Raw genomic sequence first — 19,943 nt, forward strand, 5'->3', positions numbered from 1 at the left:
GGGCTTCATTATTTCCTACCAGTGGGCTTCATTATTTCCTACCAGTGGGCTTCATTATTTCCTACCAGTGGGCTTCATTGTCAGTGTATTTGTCACATGCACAGGATACAGAAGGTGTATTTGTCACATGCACAGGATACAGAAGGTGTATTTGTCACATGCACAGGATACAGAAGGTGTAAACGGTACAGTGAAGTGGTTATTTGCGTAGTAGCTAATTCTACGACACTTTTTTAAATTATTGTATAGCAATGAAAATGGTTTTTGGATTCGATTAATATTTACTACACAGATCATACAAGTAACGCAAGCTAGCGAGTCAGCAAGCTAACGTTCGCTAGCTAGGTAACGGTACGCTTTAACTTGCAATGAAAATTACTTTCTGATAAAATTAGAAACGTTTAATGTCTGGAAAATGTAGCTAGACTCTTACCCGTTATACATGGATGAACGCTTCACAGCAGACTGAAACCATTTAACTCTGTTTTGTTTGTAGCTGCATCTTGTTTGGCCGGTGTTGTCAAGTCACTCTGGTTCACACTGACCTTGGTCTGTGCAGAAAGTAGCCCATCACTTTCTCCAACTGTCGACGGCGCCTGCTAAATTCAGGGCATCAATGTTGTAGAAAAAAGTAGCAAAACTTTTGTAGTTCTCGATGGCTAACATTATATTTTTAAAAAGCCGTGGTAGAAAAGACTGTCAACACATACTGAGCAGTTCACGTTATAGACAGAAGTATGCTACATGGCAGACCAATCAGAACTAATCTCCCGGCATGTCCAGCCCCATCAATTATCTCAGCCAATCATGGCTAGCGGGAAGGTTCCTGGCTTTTTCCGTAGCGACACTCATAAATTTAACAATTTTTATTTATGTTTACAGATGGAATATAAGTGTGTTATTAAGGCACATGAAAGTTCACATGTACCAGAAGGCATTTCAAAGTACAATTTTTTTGTTTGTTTGTTTGATAAACATGTCAAATATGTTCAAATGCCTCTCCAGTGAGGTAGTGAAGTGCTTCCTGAAACTAGTCACTTATGGTAGATTAGCCTTTCTCCTGTCTCTTTCTGTCTGTGTACTCTCCTCTCATCTCCTCCCCTCGCTGCTTATTCAGCATACAGTTGGGCATTGCTCTGTTCTGTTGTACAGCGATAAGGAGAGACCCCCCTCTTGCCCCTCGCTATACTCAACACTGGTTGACTTTCAGCATCTATAACTGTTGGTCATCTGTCCTTCTTCAGTAGAGCCAGCCAGGGTCTTTTGTCTGTCCTGAGAAGGTCATTTAGTTGCAGACCTCTTCTGGCCTGGTTAGTGGCGAAGGCTTCCTGGGTCCTTTTCACTGTGTAGGGCAGGGATCTCAATAAATTGGTCTGTCACTGAATGTAAATGTTTGTCCCTGGCAGGTTTGAGAAGGCCGTTCTCCAGTCTGGAAGAGTTGTCAATGAGTAAGTGCTTAGTCCCTCGTGCTTAATGAAAAGCTTTTTTAAGACTCATTTGACCCCATATTGTTATCTGGGGAGTGGTTTTCTATTTTCATGATCCAAGCTCCATATTGATTTAGTGACTGGTCCATCCATGTTTTACTGACAGTGTTGCTCCTCTTCCCCACTTACAGAAACATGCCGATCCGAAGAATCAACTCCCTGCCACTGGAGCTGCTGGACTTCAGCCCGGCTCTGAAGGATCCGGTCCCAGGGAGTCAGATTCGGCACCGCTACGGGGTCTTTGGACAACTCGGTTCAGCCCAAGATACTGCCACTTCCTCTGGGCACAGCGTTCACGGTGGACAGGGAAACAAGGAGAACCAGGAAAGCTTTGAGTTTAAGAAGCCCACCAAGCCCATGTCACCCTGCCGTATGAGGTCCTTCCATAGTGAAGGAGGAGAGGAGAACAAGGACTTTGCCCCCTGGCCTAAGGACTTTGGCCCAGCGCTCATAGTGGGTAGCACGGAGACACACACACACACACACACACACACACACACACACACACACACACACACACACACACACACACACATCATCAATATATGACAGTGGACCAGCGGTTGTATTGACGTTCAGACGACATCAAAGTTAACCCTTCTGTTGCTCCTGCCTTTCTTCCTGTAGCTATCTCCGTCTCAACGCCTCAGCTCATCGGATGACAGAAGACCCGTCTTCCCGAATCGCTGCTCCCTTGACGACGACGACGGCGACGACGGTTTCCTTGACGTTCTGGATGACCGTGAGGAAGAGTGTGACATGCCCATGGGGATGTCCAGCCTGCTGACCGCTCCGCTTGTGAGGGACCGCGTCACGCCAGGAGATGACTCGGTATGGATGTTTGAGCCACCATGATGTCTGGTTTTAGTCTGCCTGTCTTTTCTTTTGAAGTCATCAGAACCAGTCATTTTACTTTTGAGTAATTTACCCCAAAATCCAGAAATTCCAAAGTGAATCCATACGTTGTGATCAGTTCAGTGGAGTTTGTCGCCTCTCTCTCCCTGTAGCGCTGTACTGAAACTGCTGCAAAAACGGGTCATGTGACGTTGCTGGATGGAGGCGCCTCTCTGCTCCTTTTGCCTGTGAATTCGTGATTCAGAAATCCCCGAAGTGTGAACATTTGTTGTTTTATTGAAATCGTACAGACTAAAGTACTATCGGTTTTTGAGTGAGGAAATGTGGTACTTTTACCACCTAAACCATTAGCCACAGAAAGGGGAGATGGGTAAGGACTGCACATGTGCACCATCGTGGGGGGGAAACACTGCCATGTAGAACCGTCACAATATGACCGTTTCTGGAGCGACGGGATCTGGAGCGACGGGATCTGGAGCGACGTTTCTGTAGTTCTCTATGTATTTATGACAGGGGAGACAATAGAACCAGGGGATGTGTTGGTCCAGCTGCTGCACCAGTCTGTGTTGAACCAGGGGATGTGTTGGTCCAGCTGCTGCTGCAGCACCAGTCTGTGTTGAACCAGGGGATGTGTTGGTCCAGCTGCAGCACCAGTCTGTGTTGAACCAGGGGATGTGTTGGTCCAGCTGCTGCTGCAGCACCAGTCTGTGTTGAACCAGGGGATGTGTTGGTCCCGCTGCAGCACCAGTCTGTGTTGAACCAGGGGATGTGTTGGTCCAGCTGCAGCACCAGTCTGTGTTGAACCAGGGGATGTGTTGGTCCAGCTGCAGCACCAGTCTGTGTTGAACCAGGGGATGTGTTGGTCCAGCTGCTACTGCAGCACCAGTCTGTGTTGAACCAGGGGATGTGTTGGTCCAGCTGCAGCACCAGTCTGTGTTGAACCAGGGGATGTGTTGGTCCAGCTGCAGCACCAGTCTGTGTTGAACCAGGGGATGTGTTGGTCCAGCTGCAGCACCCGTCTGTGTTGAACCAGGGTGTGTGTTGGTCCAGCTGCAGCACCAGTCTGTGTTGAACCAGGGGATGTGTTGGTCCAGCTGCTGCTGCAGCACCAGTCTGTGTTGAACCAGGGGATGTGTTACTCCAGCTGCTGCTGCAGCACCAGTCTGTGTTGAACCAGGGGATGTGTTGGTCCAGCTGCAGCACCAGTCTGTGTTGAACCAGGGGATGTGTTGGTCCAGCTGCTGCTGCAGCACCAGTCTGTGTTGAACCAGGGGATGTGTTGGTCCAGCTGCAGCACCAGTCTGTGTTGAACCAGGGGATGTGTTGGTCCAGCCGCTGCTGCAGCACCAGTCTGTGTTGAACCAGGGGATGTGTTAGTCCAGCTGCTGCTGCAGCACCAGTCTGTGTTGAACCAGGGGATGTGTTAGTCCAGCTGCTGCTGCAGCACCAGTCTGTGTTGAACCAGGGGATGTGTTGGTCCAGCTGCTGCTGCAGCACCAGTCTGTGTTGAACCAGGGGATGTGTTAGTCCAGCTGCTGCTGCAGCACCAGTCTGTGTTGAACCAGGGGATGTGTTAGTCCAGCTGCTGCTGCAGCACCGGTCTGTGTTGAACCAGGGGATGTGTTGGTCCAGCTGCAGCACCAGTCTGTGTTGAACCAGGGGATGTGTTGGTCCAGCTGCAGCACCAGTCTGTGTTGAACCAGAGGATGTGTTGGTCCAGCTGCTGCTGCAGCACCAGTCTGTGTTGAACCAGGGGATGTGTTGGTCCAGCTGCTGCTGCAGCACCCGTCTGTGTTGAACCAGGGGATGTATTGCTGTCTTCACGTAGCTGCTGAAAACCCCCTCGTCTGTGAATAAGGGCGTAACGTGACGTTAGAGTTGTTACTCATCGCCACTGCTGTGGCAGTCAGCTACTTAAAATAATAGACAATATTTTGGGTGGAAAAGGTTACTTTTCCGAACTTAAAACCGATACTACTTTTGACAGAAATAGCTCATTTGGCCGTAAGCTTTCAATAAAACAACGAATTTGTCCACACTTTCGTTTTCTGAATCATGAATTCACTGACAACGGAGCGGCGAGGCCTGCATCCAGCAACGTCATGAGTTACGTGACCCGTTTACACGTGACCCAGTAACACGGGACCCAGTAACACGTGACCCGTTAACACGTGACCCAGTAACACGGGACCCAGTAACACGGGACCCAGTAACACGTGACCCAGTAACACGTGACCCGTTAACACGGGACCCAGTAACACGTAACCCGTTAACACGTGACCCAGTAACACGTGACCAAGTGACACGTGACCCAGTAACACGGGACCCAGTAACACGGGACTCGTTAACACGTGACCCAGTAACACGTGACCCAGTAACACGTGACCCAGTAACACGGGACCCATTAACACGGGACCCAGTAACACGTGACCCAGTAACACGTGACCCAGTAACACGGGACCCATTAACACGGGACCCGTTAACACGGGACCCAGTAACACGGGACCCAGTAACACGTGACCCGTTTTTACAGCCGTGTCAGTACACTACTACAGGAGGGGAGAGGGCAAACTCCACTAAACTAGTTTCAATGTATGGAATCACTTGGTGGATTCTGGGTAAACTTCTCCTTTAGCTGTGTCTCTTATCCAGAGCAACGCCGTCGGTATTCAGTAGAACAACTACCCTACCGCCACTATCAGCACAGTCGGTGCTAGGATGAAAACACCAAGTGTCCACAGTAGCATCAAACTAACTTCGTCTTTGTCCTCTTCCTCAGCCGGTGGTTCGTTGTCGGCCTCGGGGTCTGTTCCGCTCGCCCTCCATGCCCAGCCAGGTGGGCCGTACACCTCTGAAACGCTCCCAGGACGAGAACACGCCGGTCAGAGTGAAGAGACAACGCAGCCTGGCGGAAACTCATGGCACCACCGTGGACCAGGACCACTGCTCTCCCAGCAGGACGGTATGTACCTGGTCATACTACTTCCTGTTTAATGTCTTCACCGTGGACCAGGACGACTGCTCTCCCAGCAGGACGGTATGTACCTGATCATACTACTTCCTGTTTAATGTCTCCACCGTGGACCAGGACCACTGCTCTCCCAGCAGGGCGGTATGTACCTGGTCATACTACTTCCTGTTTAATGTCTCCACCGTGGACCAGGACCACTGCTCTCCCAGCAGGACGGTACGTACCTGGTCATACTACTTCCTGCTCAATGTCTCCACCCCTACACAGTCAGTGAGGTTTTTGTTGTTGTTGAGGGGATGGATTTGAGCAAGGAGAACCACACAATCACTAATCTTGATCGCAAAATGATTTGTTATTTGGAATGTAAAGTGATTTTATAGATCAGTGTTTTTGCCTAGTCTGACTGCGACGTTTTGGATTTGTTAACTTCAGTGCCTTCAGAAAGTATTCACACCCCTTTGACTTTTTCCACATTTTGTTACAAATTTAAGTTGATTTATTTTCCGATCACTGGCCTACACACAATACCACATAATGTCAGTGGTATTATGATTTTCAAAATTGTTACAAATTAATTTAAAAAAAATTAAAAGCTGAAGTATTCAACCCTTTTTGTTATGGGAAGTCTACAATCAGCAGTTAACATGTGCTTAACAAGTCACATAATAAGTTGCATGGACTCACACTCTGTGTTCAATAATAGTGTTTAACATGATTTTGTGAATCCTACCTCATCTCTGTACCCCACACATACAATAATCTGTAAGATCTCTCAGTCGAGGAGTGAATTTCAAACACAGATTCAACCACAAAGACCAGGGAGGTTTTCCGATGTCTTGCAAAGGAGGGCACCTATTGGTAGATGGGTAAAAAAATATTTTAAAAAAGCATACATTGAATATCCCTTTGAGCATGAAGCTATTAATTAGGCTTTGGATGGTGTATCAATACACCCAGTCACTACAAAGATACAGACGTCCTTCCTAACTTAGTTGCCGGAGAGGAAATGGCCTCATTTCACCATGAGAGGAAATGGGGACTTTAAAACGGAGTTTGTGATGGGAGAAAACTGAGGATGGATCAACAACATTGTAGTTACTCTACATTTACATTTACGTCATTACTAACGTCTACAATACTAACCTAAATGACAGAGTAAAAAGGAGGAAGCCTGTACATAATACATGTTTATTTATTGTTCTCTAAAATATGCATCCTGATTTGCAACAAGAGACTAAAGTAATACTGCGGGGGAAAAAAAGTGTGTGTGTGTGTGTGTGTGTGTGTGTGTGTGTGTGTGTGTGTGTGTGTGTGTGTGTGTGTGTGTGTGTGTGTGTGTGTGTACATAGATGATGATGATAATGAAAGGTTGTTGAGAGGTGCCAAAAACAAATTAACACAAAGAAGCACCAAAATGTCACAACCCAAAACAACCGTTTGTCTGTGTTTGAGAGTCTCCTCTATGTATTTATCCCCCGGGACACACCTGAGCCCAGGTGTGTCCCATTTTGGCTGATGATCCACCCGGCTTCGCCCACCGACATCATCCTATTAAGGAAAACGAGCAAAGAGGGAATTCGACAGACGGAGTAGGAGGGTCATGACCACCATGGACCCCGGAACACCACACCAACCAAACATAAACACAAACAATCCTGCTCTGGTAAGCGCTACTCCACTGCCCCAGCCAACTTCCTCCTCCCCAGGCCTCAGCAACCTTCGCGCACAGGAAGCAATCTTTTTAAGAGGAAAGGGGGGGGGGAAACAGAAGACTAGAGTGACTGGACAACACAAAACAAACAGCGGACGACACGCATACCCTTGGGGACAACGCGTATAAGAACGTGTGTCCACCTTTCAATAGGACCAGACGCGTTCAGGAACAGGGCGCACGAGAGAGCGCGTCAGCAATGACATTATCAGACCCCCTGATGTGCCGCATATCGACTTTTGACTGGTACTTTTTTATGTCAAGACTGTCATAAATGGTTGTCTAGCAACCGATGTGACAGAGTTTGAATGGTTAAATGTTGCACAATCCGGGTGTGGAAATCTCTTCGAGAATTACCCAGAAACACTCACTACTGTAGTCACTGCCAAAGGTGACTAACATGTATTGACTTGTCTAATCAAGATGCACTGAGTGTACAAAACATTAGGAACATCTGCTCTTTTCATGAGACTGACCAGGTGAATCAAAATCAAATTTTATTGGTCCCATACACATGGTCAGCAGATGTTATTGGTCACATGGTTATTGGTCACATGGTTAGCAGATGTTATTGGTCACATGGTTATTGGTCACATGGTTAGCAGATGTTATTGGTCACATGGTTAGCAGATGTTATTGGTCACATGGTTAACAGATGTTATTGGTCCATACACATGGTCAGCAGATGTTATTGGTCACATGGTTATTGGTCACATGGTTAGCAGATGTTATTGGTCACATGGTTAGCAGATGTTATTGGTCACATGGTTAGCAGATGTTATTGGTCACATGGTTAGCAGATGTTATTGGTCTATACACATGGTTAGCAGATGTCATTGGTCACATGGTTAACAGATGTTATTGGTCACATGGTTAGCAGATGTTATTAGTCACATGGTTAGCAGATGTTATTGGTCACAAGGTTAGCAGATGTTATTGCGAATGTAGCAAAATGCTTGTCCAGGTGAAAGCTATGATCCCTTATTGATGTCACTTGTTAAATCCACTTCAATCAGTGTAGATGAAAGGGGAGGAGACAGGTTGAAGAAAGATTTTTAAGCCTTGAGACATGGATTGTGTATATGTGCCATTCAGAGGGTGAATGGGCAAGACAAAAATGTTTAAGTGCCTTTGAACGGGGTTTGGTAGTAGGTGCCAGGCGCACTAGTTTGTGTCAAGAACTGCAACGCTGCTGGGTTTTTAACACTCCCTTGTGTATTAAGAATGGTCCACTACCCAAAGGACATCCAGACAACTTGACACAACTGTGGGAAGCATTGGAGTCAACATGGACCAGCATCCCTGTGGAACGCTTTCGACACCTTGTAGAATCCATACCCCGAAGAATTAAGGCTGTTCTGAGGACAAAAAGGGGGTTCAACTCAATATTAGGAAGGTGTTCCTAATGTTCTGTATACACAGTGTGGTATTTTACATTACAAATGTTCATTTTTCTTCTACTTTGTTATTAGAGTATTTTGTGTAGATTGTTGACAAAAAAAAATGACAATCCATTTTAATCCCACTTTGTAACACAACAAAATGTGGAAAATGTCTAAGGGTGTGAATACAATCTGAAAGCTCTGTGCACTACCAACTCCTGCTGTTATTCTACAGGAGCCCCTGAAATGACCTCACCTCTCTCTTTCTCTCTCTCTTTCCTCTCTTCTCTCTTTCTCTCCTCTCTCTCTCTTTCCTCTCTCTCTCTCTCTCTCTCTCTCTCTCTCTTCTCTCTCTTTCCTCTCTCTTCTCTCTCTTTCCTCTATCTTTCTCTCTCCTCTCTCGTTTCTCTCTCGTTTCTCTCTCTCTCTCGTTTCTCTCTCTCTCGTTTCTCTCTCTTTCTCTCCTCTCTCTTTCCTCTCTCCACTCTCTCTCCTCATCCAGGTATGTTCTGAGCGCCGCGTACAGCGCTCCAAATCGTTCTGTAACCACACAGAGATTGAGAAGCTGCTGGATAAGGAGCTGATTGGAGATTTCACCAAACCCTTTGCCCTGTCTACCGTGGAGGGAAAAGACCAGGACCTCAAATACATCACTCCTGAGATGGTGAGGAACAATCACCCTTTCATTTCTTTACCAGCCCTTTCCCTCATTAAAATGCAAATCATTTTATAACATTTTTGACGTGCGTTTTTCTGCATTTTGTTGTTTTTCCGTCTCTCACTGTTCAAATAAACCTACCATTAAAATTATAGACTGATCATTTCTTTGTCAGTGGGCAAACGTACAAAATCAGCAGGGGATCAAATACTTTTTTCCCTCACTGTATTTTATCTACAAACAATACCCCATTATGACAAAGTGAAAAACTGGTTTTTAGATTTTTTTCTTCTAAATGTACTAAAAATAAAAAACAGATCTTATTTACATAAGTATTCAGACCCTTTGCTATGAGACTTGAAATTGAGCTCAGGTGCATCCTGTTTCCATTGATCATCCTTGAGATGTTTTTACAACTTGATTGGAGTCCACCAGTGGTAAATTCAATTGATTGGACATGATTTGGAAAGGCACACACCTGTCTATATAAGGTCCCACAGTTTACAGTACATGTCAGAGCAAAAACCAAGCCGTGAGGTCGAAGGAATTGTCCGTATATCTGGGGAAGGGTACCAAAATATTTCTGCAGCATTGAAGGTCCCCAACAACACAGTGGCCTCCATCATTCTTAAATGGAACAAGTTTGGAACCACCAAGACTCTTCCTAGAGCTGGCTACCTGGCCAAATTGAGCAATCGGGGGAGAAGGGCCTTGGTCAGGGAGGTGACCAAAAAACTGATGGTCACTCTGACAGAGCTCCAGAGTTCCTCTGTAGAGATGGGAGAATCTTCCAGAAGGACAACCATCTCTGCAGCACTCCACCAATCAGGCCTTTATGGTAGAGTGGCCAGATGGAAGCCACTCCTCAGTAAAAGGCACATGACAGCCCGCTTGGAGTTTGCCAAAAGGCACCTAAAGGACTCTCAGACCATGAGAAACAAGATTCTCTGGTCTGATGAAAGAAAGATTGAACTCTTTGTCCTGAATGCCAAGCGTCATGTCTGGAGGAAACCTGGCACCATCCCTACGGTGAAGCATGGTGGTGGCAGAATCATGCTGTGGGGATGTTTTTCAGTGACAGGGACTGGGAGACTAGTCAGGATCGAGGGAAAGATGAACAGAGCAAAGTACAGGACCTCGGAATGGGGCAACGGTTCACCTTCCAACAGGACAACGACCTTAAGCACACGGCCAAGACAACTCAGTAGTGGCTTCGGGACAAGTCTCTGAATGTCCTTGAGTGGCACAGCCGGAGTCCGGACTTGAACCCGATTTGAACATCTCTGGAGAGACCTGTAATACCTACATGTTTCAAGCAGACCACCATAGTCCCTGTGCCCAAGGAAGTGAAGGTAACCTGCCTAAATGATTACCGCCCCGTAGCACTGACGTCTGTAGCCATGAAGTGCTTTGAAAGGCTGGTCATGGCTCACATCAACAGCATCCTCCCGGACACCCTAGACCCACTCCAATTACCGCCCCAACAGATCCACAGATGATGCAATCTCAATCGCACTCCACACTGCCTTTTCAACGGCAAAACCTAATAACCGTTTCTCACCTGGACAAAAGGAGCACCTAGGTGAGAATGCTATTCCTCGACGGCCTATAGGGAGGAGGTCAGAGACCTGGCAGTGTGGTGCCAGGACAACAACCTCTCCCTCAATGTGAGCAAGACAAAGGAGCTGATCGTGGACTACAGGAAAAGGCAGGACGAACAGGCCCCCAATAACATTAATGGGGCTGTAGTGGAGCGGGTCGAGTGCTTCAAGTTCCTTGGTGTCCACATCACCAACGAACTGTCATGGTCCAAACACACCAAGACAGTCGTGAAGAGGGCACGACAACACCTTTTCCCCCTTCAGGATTTGTCATGGGTCCCCAGATCCTCAAAAGGTTCAACAGCTGCACCATCGAGAGCATCCTGACTGGTTGCATCACTGCCTGATATGGCAACTGCTCCGCATCTGACCGTAAGGCCCTGCAGAGTGTAGTGCGTACGGCCCAGTACATCACTGGGGCCAAGCTTCCTGCCATCCAGGACCTCTACACCAGGCGGTGTCAGAGGAAAACCCATAAAATTGTCAGAGACTCCAGTCACCCAAGTTATAGACTTTTTTTCTCTTGAAGAGTGATCAGGACATTCTTGATTTGAAGTAGCTGTGCAGCGACGCTCCCCATCCAACCTGACAGAGCTTGAGAGGATCTGCAGAGAAGAATGGGAGAAACTCCCCAAATACAGGTGTGCCAAGTTTGTAGCGTCATACACCAAGAGGACTCGAGGCTGTAATCGCTGCCAAAGGTGCTTCAACAAAGTACATAGCAATGGGTCTGAATACTGATGTAAATGTGATGTTTCCGTTTTTTGTATTTTTATTTATACATTTGCAAACCTAATAAAATAACTGTTTTTGCTTTGTCATTATGGGGTATTGTGATGTCATTATGGGGTATTGTGATGTCATTATGGGGTATTGTGATGTCATTATGGGGTATTGTGTGTAGATTGAGGAACAAAAAACAATTTAATACATTTTAGAATAAGGCTGTAACGTAACAAAGTGGATAAAGTCAAGGGGTCTGAATACTCTCTGAAGGCTCTGTATATGGCTCATCAGGCATCAGGCTTGAATATTCCTGCTGCTTTAAGCTCTAATCAAATCCTGACATATTACTAGGATTTAGAATGACCACTTCCGGTTTCGGCGGGAAATACCGGTTTACCCGGGAGAGAGAAGTGATTTATTCTTGGGATGGAACATTTTGTAAAATACCGGGACAATATTCAAGGCACTGTAATTATTTACAGTTATCTAACCTGTCTGTTCCTCAGATGGTGTCCCCTCTGAGCGGCCAGCTGGATCATCTATAACCTGGGACTAACCTGTCTGTCTCTCTGTTCCTCAGATGGTGTCCGCTCTGAGCGGCCAGCTGGATCATCTATAACCTGGGACTAACCTGTCTCTCTGTTCCTCAGATGGTGTCCGCTCTGAGCGGCCAGCTGGATCATCTATAACCTGGGACTAACCTGTCTCTCTGTTCCTCAGATGGTGTCCGCTCTGAGCGGCCAGCTGGATCATATTGTCGAGAGGATCGTGGTGATTGACTGTCGCTACCCGTATGAGTTTGAGGGGGGCCACATCAAAGGAGCCCTGAACCTTCACCAGGAGGAGCAGGTAGAGGAGTACCTCTTACGTACCCCTATCGCCCCCCTCTCCCCTGACCGCAGGGTCCTCCTCGTCTTCCACTGTGAGTTCTCCTTAGAGCGAGGGCCCGGGATGTGTCGCTTCGTACGTAGGAGGGACAGGGCGATGAACGAGTACGAGTACCCTAACCTGCACTACCCAGAACTCTACGTCCTTAAGGGAGGCTACCAAGAGTTCTTCCATCACTTCCGGGTAAAACACACTACACCATCATAGATGACTGAAAAACGTTTTGATCTCTAGACATGGAATCAGAGGTGTGCTCATTGAAATGATCGTTACCATGTGATGTTTTATTTCTATAACAAAAGACATGCAGTTAGGCCACAGCGTAGTAGAGATAATCAGCCAAGTCATATTCTCTGTTTAGGGCCAGATAGCAATTTAGTCAGCTTTGTTTTTTTTGTTGTTTTTTTTTCCAATGTTGTATAGATGAGTCCTTTTTGATTTGGTTCATAATTTTGTTTATTTGAATTCTTTCTTTTGAAGCAGTGCTGGTGTCAGCTTGGTTGGTGAGGTCCAACACCAGCTGACTAAGAGGGCTCGTTTCTGGCCTCAGCTCTTGGGTTTGGAGTGCGTTACCCTGACAGTCCCAGTCTGTTACCGTGACAGTCCCAGTCTGTTACTGTGACAGTCCCAGTCTGTTACCTGACATCATGACAGTCCCGGTCTGTTACCCTGACAGTCCCGGTCTGTTACCTGACACCATGACAGTCCCGGTCTGTTACCCTGACAGTCCCGGTCTGTTACCCTGACAGTCCCAGTCTGTTACCGTGACAGTCCCAGTCTGTTACTGTGACAGTCCCGGTCTGTTACCTGACACCATGACAGTCCCGGTCTGTTACCCTGACAGTCCCGGTCTGTTACCCTGACAGTCCCGGTCTGTTACCCTGACAGTCCCGGTCTGTAGGGGGGAGGGGGGTCATGGTGCCTGTGGGCTCTGCTCTGCTGCACCGTTGCCATGACAACCAGTTTGTCTGTCTGTTGCTAAAGAAAAACAGCAAAAAGAGTGAAAAATCTTCACACAAAAAAACAACACTTGATTTGTTGTTTATATTAAATATTTTTAATTAAATCGATTTTAATCGGAACTAAAGTTTTGTTGCTAAGGATTCCACGACGTGGTTAGCCTTTACGGCTGCAAGTTTGTGTTCCATTTTTTTCGCGTGGATTCCCAGAGTGCTTAGCTGGCTGTACTACAGACACATGCCGTCGTCGTCGTGGGAAAGACTCATTGTTATCTTTTCGTGAAACAACTGGTTGCAGTAAAGAGCCAACCTGGATAGTAAGGAGATCCTGAGGGGAAATGGATGAGTAACAACAGCTTTATGCTGTAGAGGAAGAACATACTCCATCATGGAAAGATCCGACTATCTCTAACCCGACAAAAAAAAAGAAACGGGTATAAATGAGCAATGAATTTCAATAGAAAACTTTGTAAAAAATAGACAACATCCTGCAGCCGTGTAGAGGTAAATACATGTCTATTTATAGAGAAATTGCCCTGACTGACTCCTTAGTCATATCTCAGTTTATGACTGAACTCCTTAGTCATATCTCCGTTTATGACTGAACTCCTTAGTCATATCTCAGTTTATAACTAACTCCTTAGTCATATCTCAGTTTATGACTTAACTCCTTAGTCATATCTCAGTTTATGACTTAACTCCTTAGTCATATCTCAGTTTATGACTGAACTCCTTAGTCATATCTCAGTTTATGACTGAACTCCTTAGTCATATCTCAGTTTATGACTTAACTCCTTAGTGATATCTCAGTTTATGACTTAACTCCTTCGTCATATCTCAGTTTATGACTGAACTCCTTAGTCATATCTCAGTTTATGACTTAACTCCTTAGTCATATCTCAGTTTATGACTTAACTCCTTAGTCATATCTCAGTTTATGACTTAACTCCTTAGTCATATCTCAGTTTATGACTTAACTCCTTCGTCATATCTCAGTTTACTCACTTACAGTTGAAGTCGGAAGTTTACATACATTTAGGAGTCATTAAAACTCGTTTTTCAACCACTCCACAAATTTCTTGTTAACAAACTATAGTTTTGGCAAGTTGGTTAGAACATCTACTTTGTGCATGACACAAGTCATTTTCCCAACAGTTGTTTACAGACAGATTATTTCACTTATAATTCACTGTATCACAATTCCAGTGGGTCAGAAGTTTACATACACTAAGTTGACTGTGCCTTTAAACAGCTTGGAAAATTCCAGAAAATTATGTCATGGCTTTAGAAGCTTCTGATAGGCTAATTGACATCGTTTGAGTCAATTGGAGGTGTGCCTGTGGATGTATTTCAAGGCCTACCTTCAAACTCAGTGCCTCTTTGCTTGACATCATGGGAAAATCAAAAGAAATCAGCCAAGACATCAGAAAAAAAATTGTAGACCTCCACAAGTCTGGTTCATCCTTGGGAGCAATTTCCAAACGTCTGAAGGTACCACGTTCATCTGTACAAACAATAGTACGCAAGTATAAACACTATGGGACCACGCAGCCGTCATACCGCTCAGGAAGGAGACGCGTTCTGTCCTAGAGATGAACGTACTTTGGTGCGAAAAGTGAAAATCAATCCCAGAACAACAGCAAAGGACCTTGTGAAGATGCTGGAGGAAACAGGTACAAAAGTATCTTTATCCACAGTGAAACAAGTCCTATATCGACATAACCTGAAAGGCCGCTCAGCAAGGAAGAAGCCACTGCTCCAAAACCACCATAAACAAATCCAGACTACGGTTTGCAACTGCACATGAGGAAAAAGGGGGAAGCTTGCAAGTCGAAGAACACCATCCCAACTGTGAAGCACGGGGGTGGCAGCATCATGTTGTGCAGGTGCTTTGCTGCAGGAGGGACTGGTGCAGTTCACAAAATAGATGGCATCATGAGGATGGAAAATTATGTGGATATATTGAAGCAACATCTCAAGACATCAGTCAGGAAGTTAAAGCTTGGTCGCAACCGGGTCTTCCAAATGGACAATGACCCCAAGCATACTTCCAAAGTTGTGGCAAAATGACTTAAGGACAACAAAGTCAAGGTATTGGAATGGCCATCACAAAGCTCTGACCTCAATCTCATGGAAAATTTGTGGGCAGAACTGAAAAAGTGTGTGTGAGCAAGGAGGCCTACAAACCTGACTCAGTTACACCAGCTCTGTCAGGAGGAATGGGCCAAAATTCACCCAACTTATTGTGGGAAGCTTGTGGAAGGCAACCCGAAACGTTTGACCCAAGTTAAACAATTTAAAGGCAATGCTACAAAATGCTAATTTAGTGTATGTAAACTTCTGACCCACTGCGAATGTGACGAAAGAAATAAAAGCTGAAATAAATCATTCCCTCTACTATTATTCTGATATTTCACATTCTTACAATAAAGTGGTGATCCTAACTGATCCAAACAGGGATTTTTTTTATTTGGCTAAAGTGTAATGTAAACTTGCGACTTCAACTGTACTTATGGTGCTGCGTACTCTTGATTCGTTTTTTCAAATCATATCGCTTTATCGGTGACGCTAAACCAGACAAATTAAAGCGTATCTATCTATATAATGAATATGAATAGGGTGGGTTGAGATTATTAAATATAAAAGCACTAAACCTCTCTCTAAAAGCTTCACTTATTCAACAGTTTTACTTGAACCCTAAATGGTTCTCCAGTAGATTAATAAGAAAAGCTCATCCATTGTTTATAAAATGGCCTTTTTGCCTTTGTGCAGATTGCCATGTCTCATTTTAGATTTATTAAAAATCATACTTTGAAAAAAGTATATCTCATTTTCAAACAAGCATTGCAGAGCTGGCTACAATTTCAATTTCATCCCCCTGAAAAGAGAGAACAAATATTATGGCTGAACTCAAATGGGCTGGTTGATAAAATACCTGTATTTATGGGAAAGATGTTTGAAAAGGGTATTTTGTTCTTAAATTATATTGTAAATTGTAATGGTAGAGTTATGTCCTTCATGGAGTTATCAGAATTGTACGGGAAGGTCTGCTCAATCCAAGAGTACAACCAATTGATTACAGCATTGCCCCAAAAATGTAGGAGGCAGGTGGCAGCGGGAGGAGGTAGGGAACTGGTCTGTCTGCCCAATATAAAGGACCAAAACTGGCAGAGGAATAAAATTGCATAAATAGGAAAGTATACCAGTTTCATTTGAGGACCAGGATGTTGACAGCTGTGCCATACAGATTGCAAAATAGTTTGGAAGAGATTTTTGATGTACCGATTCCATGGTACAGGGTGTGTGAGTTGATATATAAAACAACACAAGATTCAAGATTTTGTACTTTTCAGATAAAACTATTATATAGAATTCTTGCCACCAACAAAATGTTGAATATTTGGGGCATAAAATCATCGAAGCTCTGCAGATTTTGTTGTGAGGATACAGAATCAATAGACCATTTATTTTGGTATTGCCCTCAGGTAGCCTGTTTCTGGTCTCAGGCTCAGGAATGGCTGAAAATGCATAACATTGATCTCAAATTGACCCTAGAAATAGTACTGTTTCTTAGTAAAGTATTTATCTTCAACTCTAAATCTGTAGATTCTATTCGTTTAGATTGGCAGGTTGGTTGGTCTGTCACATTGTCCCTCATCTTATGGCAGGCAGCAATGTAGTACGCTGCCAACCCACAGCTCTCTGCGTCCTCCCCCAACAGGACGGGTAGCCTATCCTCATCAGAGAGGTCTTTGAAACCTTCAATAAGGGTTTCAAATTCGGGGGAAATGACACTCTAGTTGTAAATTTGACATTTTGTCAGGAAATGCAGCTCTGTCTCAGGTTCTGCTGTGATGCAGTGGTATCACACCCTTTCCTGTACAGGAAGTCAGGTTTATGTGTCTACCCTTCTCAATGGAAAGACGTTGCTCACTGAGTCTGTACTTCTCATCAGTAATCATGGTTAAATAGTTAGCAACAGTGAAATGTTGATTTTAGGGCCAGTTAGCACTGCATTTTGCTTTGTGCTTGTTTCACAATAAGTAATGTAGTTTTGATTTGTGTTGTAATTTGGTTTATTCTGATTTGATTGGATGTTCTGGTCCTGAGGCTTCAGTGAGTTAGTAGAACAGGTTTGTGAACTCAGCCCCAGGACCAGCTGGATGAGGGTCCTGAGGCTTCAGTGTGTTAGTAGAACAGGTTTGTGAACTCAGCCCCAGGACCAGCTGGATGAGGGTCCTGAGGCTTCAGTGTGTTAGTAGAACAGGTTTGTGAACTCAGCCCCAGGACCAGCTGGATGAGGGTCCTGAGGCTTCAGTGTGTTAGTAGAACAGGTTAGTGAACACAGCCCCAGGACCAGCTGGATGAGGGTCCTGAGGCTTCAGTGTGTTAGTAGAACAGGTTCGTGAACTCAGCCCCAGGACCAGCTGGATGAGGGTCCTGAGGCTTCAGTGTGTTAGTAGAACAGGTTTGTAAACTCAGCCCCAGGACCAGCTGGATGAGGGGACTATTTTCTTTGCTCAGCTCTTGGCATTGCAGGGCTTAGTAATGATATGAGAGGGGGTCACTGTATTTGAGATGTTTCCCAAACTTAATTTATCTTCTTTGAGTTTTTATTATCTGTGGATATTGGCCTAATTCTGCCCTGCATGCAGGGTTTCAATTGGGTCAAATCTTGTTTTGTAAGTGGCCTCCTCACCTCACTGCCATAAAATGCAATTGGTTCAATGACACATTCAATTAGTTTTAGCCAAATTGTAACAGGTATTTGAATGTGTTTTTTTAATGGCGTAGAATGCCCTGCGTGCTTTCTCTCTGTTCATTCACTGCCTCGTTAAGGTGACCAGTTAAACTTATTTATTCTCTGTAATTCACGTCACTTTATTGGCTTGATGTAACAATGTATGTATTGCCAAAGCTCACTCGCTCTGTCTGTCTGTCGTCTGTCTCTGTCTGTCTGTCTCTGCCTGTCTGTCTCTGTCTGTTTGTCTCTGTCTGTCTCTGTCTGTCTCTGTCTGTCTCTGTCTGTGTCTGTCTGTGTCTGTCTGTGTCTGTCTGTGTGTCTCTGTCTGTCTGTCTGTCTGTCTGTCTGTCTGTCTGTCTGTCTGTCTGTCTGTCTGTCTGTCTGTCTGTCTGTCTGTCTGTCTGTCTGTCTGTCTGTCTGTCTGTCTGTGTTAGTTAGAGGTTGTAACTGATCTCTCTCTCTGTGTAGATGCAGTGTGGTAGATAGTGGTCGTAACTGGTCTCTCTCTCTGTGTAGATGCAGTGTGAGCCCCAGGGGTACCGGCCCATGCACCACCAGGACTTTAAAGAGGACCTGAGGAAGTTCAGACTGAAGAGCAGGACCTGGTCCGGGGAGCGCAGCAAGAGAGACCAGTACAGCAGACTGAAGAAGCTGTAACACCCTACTGCCCCCTATAACCCTACTGCCCCCTATAACCCTACTGCCCCCAGTAACCCTACTGCCCCCTGTAACCCTACTGCCCCCTGTAACCCTACTGCCCCCCAGTAACCCTACTGCCCCCAGTAACCCTACTGCCCCCCAGTAACCCTACTGCCCCCTGTAACCCTACTGCCCCCTGTAACCTTACTGCCCCCTGTAACCCTACTGCCCCTAGTAACCCTACTGCCCCCAGTAACCCTACTGCCCCCCAGTAACCCTACTGCCCCCAGTAACCCTACTGCCCCCTGTAACCCTACTGCCCCCTGTAACCCTACTGCCCCCAGTAACCCTACTGCCCCCCAGTAACCCTACTGCCCCCCTGTAACCCTACTGCCCCCAGTAACCCTACTGCCCCCAGTAACCCTACTGCCACCCTGTAACCCTACTGCCCCCAGTAACCCTACTGCCCCCAGTAACCCTACTGCCCCAGTAACCCTACTGCCCCCTGTAACCCTACTGCCCCCCAGTAACCCTACTGCCCCCCTGTAACCCTACTGCCCCCTGTAACCCTACTGCCCCCCTGTAACCCTACTGCCCCCCCTGTAACCCTACTGCCCCCCAATAACCCTACTGTCCCCTGTAACCCTACTGCCCCATGTAACCCTACTGCCCCCCCTGTAACCCTACTGCCCCCCTGTAACCCTACTGCCCCCTGTAACCCTACTGCCCCCCTGTAACCCTACTGCCCCCTGTAACCCTACTGCCCCCCTGTAACCCTACTGCCCCTAGTAACCCTACTGCCTCCAGTAACCCTACTGCTCCATGTAACCCTACCCTACTGCCCCCAGTAACCCTACTGCCCCCCAGTAACCCTACTGCCCCCCAGTAACCCTACTGCCCCCCAGTAACCCTACTGCCCCCTGTAACCCTACTGCCCCCCGTAACTCTACTGCTCCCTGTAACCCTACTGCCCCCTGTAACCCTACTGCCCCCTGTAACCCTACTGCCCCCTGTAACCCTACTGCCCCCTGTAACCCTACTGCCCCCTGTAACCCTACTGCCCCCAGTAACCCTACTGCCCCCAGTAACCCTACTGCCCCCTGTAACCCTACTGCCCCCAGTAACCCTACTGCCCCCCAGTAACCCTACTGCCCCCCTGTAACCCTACTGCCCCCAGTAACCCTACTGCCCCCAGTAACCCTACTGCCACCCTGTAACCCTACTGCCCCCAGTAACCCTACTGCCCCCAGTAACCCTACTGCCCCCAGTAACCCTACTGCCCCCTGTAACCCTACTGCCCCCCAGTAACCCTACTGCCCCCC

The 19,943-nt window shown here is 46.2% G+C and overlaps 1 protein-coding gene across 1 annotated transcript in view; it reads left to right on the forward strand.

The window, feature by feature from the left end:
* Positions 1 to 18,709, forward strand: part of LOC115173049 (M-phase inducer phosphatase 1) — a 23,321-nt gene extending 4,612 nt beyond the window's left edge. Inside the window, exons 4-10 of the mRNA XM_029731031.1 lie at positions 1,407 to 1,448; positions 1,619 to 1,940; positions 2,115 to 2,318; positions 5,122 to 5,304; positions 8,909 to 9,070; positions 12,112 to 12,462; positions 18,499 to 18,709. Of these exons, the coding sequence (XP_029586891.1) occupies positions 1,407 to 1,448; positions 1,619 to 1,940; positions 2,115 to 2,318; positions 5,122 to 5,304; positions 8,909 to 9,070; positions 12,112 to 12,462; positions 18,499 to 18,639 (1,405 nt within the window). The 3' untranslated portion in view covers positions 18,640 to 18,709. The remainder of the gene's footprint in view (positions 1 to 1,406; positions 1,449 to 1,618; positions 1,941 to 2,114; positions 2,319 to 5,121; positions 5,305 to 8,908; positions 9,071 to 12,111; positions 12,463 to 18,498) is intronic.
* Positions 18,710 to 19,943: the final 1,234 nt, after the last annotated feature.

This window comes from Salmo trutta, chromosome 33 (assembly GCF_901001165.1).
Source record: "Salmo trutta chromosome 33, fSalTru1.1, whole genome shotgun sequence".
Taxonomy (NCBI): Eukaryota; Metazoa; Chordata; class Actinopteri; order Salmoniformes; family Salmonidae; genus Salmo; species Salmo trutta.